The 7,044-nt window shown below is 52.9% G+C and overlaps 1 protein-coding gene across 2 annotated transcripts in view; it reads left to right on the forward strand.

The window, feature by feature from the left end:
- The window catches only part of RELB (RELB proto-oncogene, NF-kB subunit), a 28,476-nt gene extending 21,522 nt beyond the window's left edge, over positions 1-6,954 (forward strand). For both annotated transcript variants that reach the window (XM_019426041.2, XM_019426042.2), the window contains 4 exons: positions 2,881-3,096; positions 3,841-3,909; positions 4,031-4,108; positions 6,139-6,954. In XM_019426041.2, the coding sequence (XP_019281586.2) occupies positions 2,881-3,096; positions 3,841-3,909; positions 4,031-4,108; positions 6,139-6,527 (752 nt within the window). In that variant the 3' untranslated portion in view covers positions 6,528-6,954. The remainder of the gene's footprint in view (positions 1-2,880; positions 3,097-3,840; positions 3,910-4,030; positions 4,109-6,138) is intronic.
- Positions 6,955-7,044: the final 90 nt, after the last annotated feature.

Here is a 7,044-nt window from a genome sequence, read left to right on the forward strand (position 1 = left end):
GGGACTCGAACTCACGAACCATGAGATCATGACCTGGGCCGAAGTCAGACACTCAACCAACTGGGCCACCCGGTTGCCCCTTACTCTTTAAAAAAAAATTTTTTTTTTTAACCGTTTTAAAGTATACAATTCAGTGGCACTTAATACAGTCATCATGGGGTGCCACCACCACTATCTAGTTCCAGAACATTTTCATGGTCTATTATATTATATAAGCAGTCACTCTGTATTCTTCCCTCCCCTAAGCCCTGGCCACCACTAGTCAGTGTCTGTTGGTAGATTTCTCTCTTCTGGACATTTCACATAAATGGAATCTTACGACACATGGCCTTTCATGTCTGGCTTCTTTCGCTTAATGTTTGCAGGATTCATCTGTGTGGTAGTATGGGGCTTCCTTCCTTTTTATGACTGAATACACCACTGCACAGATATATAATTTGTGTATTCATTTATAAGTTGGTGGACATTTGGGTTGGCTATTCTTGTTTTTTAATTAAAAAATGTTTTATTTTGTAAACACTTGAGTTTTTGGGTTTTTTTTTTTTTTTTTGTAAACCTAGATGTCTTACTTTTTTTTTTCTTTTTCTTTTCTTTTTTTTTTTTTTTTTAGAGAGAGAGAAAGCACGAGCAGGGGAGGGGCGGAGAGAGAGAATCCCAAGCGGGCTCTGCAGTGCAGAGTCTGGTGTAGGGCTCGATCCTACCACCCTGAGGAGAAATCAAGAGTCAGACACTTAACTGACTGAGCCACCCAGGTTCCCCCCACCTTTTGGTTATTACAAGTGTCACTATGACCAATCGAACATTTATGTATAAGTTTTTGTGCCCAGGAACGGGAGGTTCTTAATTTTTTTTTAACGTTTATGTATTATTGAGAGACAGAGAGAGACAGCATGAGCATAGGAGGGGCAGAGAGAGGAGGAGACACAGAATCTGAAGCAAGCTCCAGGCTCTGAGCTGTTAGCACAGAGCCCGACGCGGGGCTCAAACTCCCAAACCTGATCATGACCTGAGCCGAAGTCGGACGCTCAACTGGCTGAGGCCCCCAGGTGCCCCCCCCCCCCCAGGAATGGGAGGTTCTTATAAAATTTTGAGTGAATGAGCAAATGGTGATTGAGTGGCTCTCTGTGCTGGGCCCTTGTGCTAGGCAGTGTTGGGACATAGCAGTGACAGAGACAGCCCCGGGCTCTGCTCTCGCAGGGCTCCCAGTTCAGTGGGGGGGGGGGGGGGGGGGGATAAGGAAATAAAGACAAATTCCAAAGGTGAGTTATGCTAAGACAGAAGAAGACAAAGCACCAAGACTGAACAACAAGAAGACCAGACATGGTCTGGGCACCATGGAAGGCTTCCCAGAGGAGGTGATATTTGAGCCAAGATCTGAGGAATGCCAAGGAGATTGTTAGGGGCCTGGGATTGGGGACCAAGAGCAGGGAAACTGTTCCAGGTGTGTGCAAATAACTAGGGGCAGATGTGAGTCCTGACCATCGTTCACTCACTGGCCAGTCTTGGGTTGGTGACTTCACCACCCTGAGTCTCCATTTCCTCATCCCTAAAACGAGCTGGTGTTGGGATGTTACAGGATCTCAACTACCCAAGAACTACACTACAAAGAGTTAGCATTAATGAGAATTTCTGAGTGCCAGGCCTGAAGCTAGTACCTTGTATAATGCTAATAAAAGTAATCATACTTGGGGCCCCTGGGGGGCTGAGTCGGTCACGGTCACGCATCCGACTCCGGCTCAGGTCATGATCTCGAGTTTCATGAGTTGGGGCTCTGTGCTGACAGCTCAGAGGCTGGAGCCTGCTTCGGATTGTGTCTCCCTCCCTCTCTGCCCCCTCCCTGCTCGTGCTCTCTCTCTCTCTCTCTCCCTCCCTCTCTCAAAAATAAATAAACATTAAAAAAAAATTAAAGTGGCTGTGTAGGAGAGTTGGCACAGTAGATCTGAGACTATTACCCTTTGAAAGGCCTACTTCAAGGGCTGACCCTTGGCTGGCTTTTGGAATCTTGGGTGTCGAGAGGGCTCCCACCATTCCCTGACTGATGGGAGTGGCTCACTGTGTTTAAACTGTTTGCACGGACAATGTGGTTTGTGCTGAACACCTGCTTTGCTTCTGGGAGTCTGGAATTTTGGTATGTGCCAGGCAGACGGTGCCTATGGAACCAGCCCCCCGTAAAAACCCCCGGGGTGCCAGGGTCTCCAGTGAGCTTCCCTGAGAGACCACATTTCACACGTGTTGTCACAGTTTGTTACGGGGGGGGGGTGGGAATCAGCATGTTCTCTGCGCCTCCACTGGGAGAGGACTCTTGGAAGCTTGTGACTGGTTTCCTCTGGACTTTACTCCAGGCAAAATCTTTTCCCTTTACTGAGGACGCTCATTATCCTCTTGCTGTAATAAATCTCAGCCATGAGTATGAGTATATGTTGAGTCCTGTGGGTCCCCTTAGTGAATCACTGAATCTGACAGTGGTCTGCGGGGCTTCTGACACCGTGGGGATATTAATTCTGCCTGCCGCTCAGGTTGCTCAAAGGATTAAATGAGATAATATACATAAAAAATATTTAAGATACTTAGTGACTAGCACCCGAGTAGGTGCTCAACAGGTTAGCTGCCACGATGATTAGTTTTATTCTTAAGACTATCAATATCGGGGGCACCTGGCTGGTTCGGTTGGTAGAGCGTGTGATTCTCGATCTTGGGGTCGTGAGTTCAAGCCCCACATGGGGCGTGGAACTCATTTAAAAAAAAAAAAATCAGCTGGAATTGCAAAAACTTAAAAAAATACTTGAAAAACATCAACATTGATTTGGGGGGAGGCTGAACGTGTTGGGGGCCCAGTGGGCCAGTGTCCTGGCTCAGCTGATGTCCCCACTTTCCCGCCAGAGGATATATCGGTGGTGTTCAGCAGGGCCTCCTGGGAAGGCCGGGCAGACTTCTCCCAGGCCGATGTGCACCGCCAGATCGCCATTGTGTTCAAGACACCGCCCTATGAGGACCTGGAAATCGCTGAGCCTGTGACCGTGAACGTCTTCCTGCAGCGGCTTACCGACGGGGTCTGCAGTGAGCCTCTGCCCTTCACGTACCTGCCTCGGGACCATGGTAACCACAGAAATCCAGGGTGACCCACTGCCCAGAGACCAAGTCTTTGGCCTAGAGGGGCCAGAGGAAGAGGCAGAAGTAAAATGCAGGTTCATGACCGCACAGACTGGGGTTCAACTCCTGGACCCACTACTTACTGGTTTTGTGAACTTGGCCTCTCTCAACCTCAGCCTCCTATGTAAAATGGAAATAATGCTACCCATCTGATGGCATTTGGGGAGTATTTATTTGTCCCCTCAGCACGTCGGCTCATGCCTGGCCCTGTACCGGGTGGTGCTGGGGACACAGCAGTGACCAAGGTAGCCTCAGCTTTGCCCTTGTAAGTGTCATAGTCCTTTAGAGGGGATGGAATTGCTCGGGGGACTCAGGTCACTCCGAGGGGGCATCTGACCCAAGCCTGGGGATCAGGGAAGCCTTCCTGGAGAAGGGGATGGCTGAGGACGTGAGGATGTCTAAGCAATTCTTGAGGGAAGTGGTGGGAGGCGGGAAATAGTGTCAAGCAGCTGGAGTCGCAAGTGCAAAGGTCCTGAGGCAGGATTGTGCCTGGCGTGTTCCAGGAACGACAAAGAGGCCAGTGTGGCTAGAAGTGGATCTGGGTTTTTCATTCTGATTAAGATGTGGACATCTATTTGCATTAGTTGGCCAAAAACTAGAGCAAGTCAAGGACTTCCTAAACGGTGTCTGTAATTCATGCTTAATTATAATTATTGATGGATTCCCTTGCCCCTGGTGTCTCCTGAACAGACAGCTACGGAGTGGACAAGAAGCGGAAACGGGGGATGCCGGACGTCCTTGGGGAGCTGAACAGCTCCGGTGTGTCCCTTATGCCCCTTTCCACACCCATCTCCAGGTTCCTGGGAGGGGATGGCTAAGTCCTAGGCTGGGGGGGCGGGGCTGTGAGGGTCCAGGGCTCCTCATCTCCACCTTCCCTTAGACCCCCATGGCATCGAGAGCAAACGGCGGAGGAAAAAGCCGGCCTTCCTGGATCACTTCCTGCCCAACCACGGCTCAGGTGGGTCACAGCACGGGTGGGTCCCTGCCCTCTGAAGCAGGGTGAGGGTGCTTCTGGCCTCTTCAGGGCCGCCCCCCCCCCCCCCACCTCCCACAAGGCCAGTAACTCACCACTTAGGCAGCAGCCTGAAGTAGAAAGGATAAGAGTTCTGGACACAGTCTGGAGGCTCTGATCTCAGCTGGGCCATTGACCCGCTGGGTGACCATGGCCAAGTTGGTCAGAGCTTCAGGGCCTCCTCTGAAGCGTTTCACCATAGGCCTACCTCACGGGCCTTTTAGATTTTAATGTACCTTTTAACGTTTATTTATTGATGTTGGGAGAGTGAGAGCGAGTGGGGGAGGGGCGGAAAGAGAGGGAGAGGGAGACTCCCAAGCAGGCTCCGCGCTCAGCGCACGGCGCCCGACAGAGAGGCAGACGGGGGGTCTTACCCGAGGTCACCCACCTGGTCTGTGATGGGGCGGGGAGCTGTACGTGGCCATCTGTGTAGGTTGGTGGTGAAGCGCTGTGTGAAGGAGGTAGCCGGGAGGGGATGGCAGGCAGGTGGGGGTGGGTGTCAGGGCCAGCCAACTCTCACCGAGAGCCTCTCTAACCCAGCCACCCTCTGGCCTGTTCGACCCCTGCCTTCATCTAAACTCACACGCCAGCTTCCACTTCCCATGAACCGCAGCCCCATCTGGCTGCCATCAGAAGCCTCCCCACCCACTGACCGCCAGCTGGAAGAACGCCACCCCCCCCCCCACCCCCCCCCCACCCCCAGTACCCCAGCCACCCAGCTCCCAGCCAGAGTCAGCTGAACCTGGACCCAGCCAGCCCCACCCTGGAGGTTTCAAGTGTCACCTGTTATTCCCTCTACCCACTGCCCCTGGTAACCAGTGCCTCCAGAGCTCCACCCATAGCAACCACCAATCCCAGCCTCTCCTCATTAGCCACCTGCCATTCATCTGCCTCCTCCATCACCCCAGTTTCCCAGTGCCTAAAGTCCCCCTCTCTCATCCTTGGGGCAGAGCTGCTCTGGCATGAGAGTATAATGGTCAGGAGCATGGCCTCATGGGATCAGACGCAGTTTGAATTCTGAGGCCCGAATTTAGCCACGGTGAGACTTCCGTGTGACTCCTCGGGACCTCATCTGTCAGACGGAAATTCTACCTCTTAAGGTCCCTTTTAGAATTTAGTGAGGTCCTGTCCCACAGCACAGTGGCTGGCACAGAGTTCATGCTCAGATCTTAGGAACTTGCCAGAGATCGGGAATGCCACCTGCATTTGTTATGATCATGTTTAGCTGCGTTCACAGCAAAGCCCAAATTAACGGGGGCCTTGACAAGGTAGAACTTGATGTCTTCTCTCAGATAATCAGAGATAGACAGTCCCGGGATGGTTTGGAGGCTGTATGATCATCAGAGACCCAAGCAAGCTCCAGCCATTTTCACCTCACAGTTTCTATCTCATGGTCCAAGGTGGCTGCCCCAGCTCCAGCCATCATGCCCACATTCCAGCGAGGAAAACTTAGTCACATAACCACATTAAGCTGTAAGCGAGGCTGGGAAATAGAGTCCCAGTAGTCCTGGGTCTCTTTCTGAGATAAGCGTAATATACCTTTGCTGGTGAGGTTTGTCTTGTTGCAAAGAGACACTCTCCTATAATGACACATAATTTTACCTTCCAATTTGGGGACTGGTGACTCCTCATTTGGGTCTCCCATGTGTGGGGATTTCTTTTCGGGTTGTGTCTATAATGGGGGGGGGGCAGAGGGGCTTCTTCAGCTTTCTTATTTTTTGGAAAAACTCCCTAGCACTGCAGGAGCATGGTTTGAACCCTGGGTCCGCAACTCGCTAGCTATGTGTGAGTGAATTATGTTGCCTGTTTGCTTATTAAGTGAGAATGGTGATAGTCCCTACTCCAAGGGTCTCCTTGGGATTAACAGAGGCCACAGTAATAACGCATTTAGCACTATCAGGGCATTCGAGTTAGAACCGGGCCAGAAGTTGACCCTGAAGCCTGCCCTGCTTCCTTCGGTCTTTTCATCCCTGCAGGCCCGTTCCTCCCGCCGTCAGCCCTGCTGCCGGATACAGACTTCTTCCCTGGCCCCGTGTCCCTACCCGGCCTGGAGCCCCCAGGGGGGCCGGACCTCCTGGACGACAGCTTTGCCTACGATGACGCCACAGCCCCCACACTCTTCACCATGCTGGACATGTTGCCCCCGGCGCCGCCACTCGCCAGCGCTGTCACGGGCAACGGGGCTGCAGGGCCCACTGTTGGAGAGCCTTCCGGCCCCGAGCCAATGACACTGGACTCATACCAGGCCCCAGGCCCCGGGGACGGGGGCACTGCCAGCCTTGTGGGCAGCAACATGTTCCCCAACCAGTACCGCGAGGTCGGATTTGGGGGAGGGCTCCTGTCCCCGGGGCCCGAGGCCACGTAGCCCCGAGGTGCTGGAGGAGAGAGGCGTTGGGCGGGGAGGGAAGTAGGTAGAAGGAGCCCTGAAAACCCAACCAGGATGTCCAGCACCTCCATCCCCTTGGGCCACCCTTGGTCAGTCTTCCGACCTCCTCATCCTTCTGAATGGGACATGTTCAGCGCTGGTCAGAAGCTCCGTAGCACCGGTTTCCCCTGAGCCCATTTTACAAATGAGAAAACCGAGTCCGGAGAGGAAAAGGGGCTTGGCTCCCATGCACCAGCTTGTAAAGCTGCCTCAACCCCCACAAGACGGGGGGCACCTTCTCCAGGCGGATTCTGGAGTGTATATATGGGAGAAGGGTGCAGATCCTCAGCTCTCCTTCCCCAAGCCTGAAGGTGGGGGATACAGGTTGTTTGTTTTGAGTCTTCCCAATAAAGATGAGTTTTTGAGCCTTGGGAGTCTCGTCTCTCCTCCGCCTGGGAAACACCCCGGGCCCCTCACGCACAAACCCTCCGGGAAGCCCTTAGCTCCGCCTCTCACG

Source organism: Panthera pardus, unplaced genomic scaffold (assembly GCF_024362965.1).
Source record: "Panthera pardus isolate Hobbes unplaced genomic scaffold, ASM2436296v1 HiC_scaffold_18, whole genome shotgun sequence".
Lineage (NCBI taxonomy): Eukaryota > Metazoa > Chordata > Mammalia > Carnivora > Felidae > Panthera > Panthera pardus.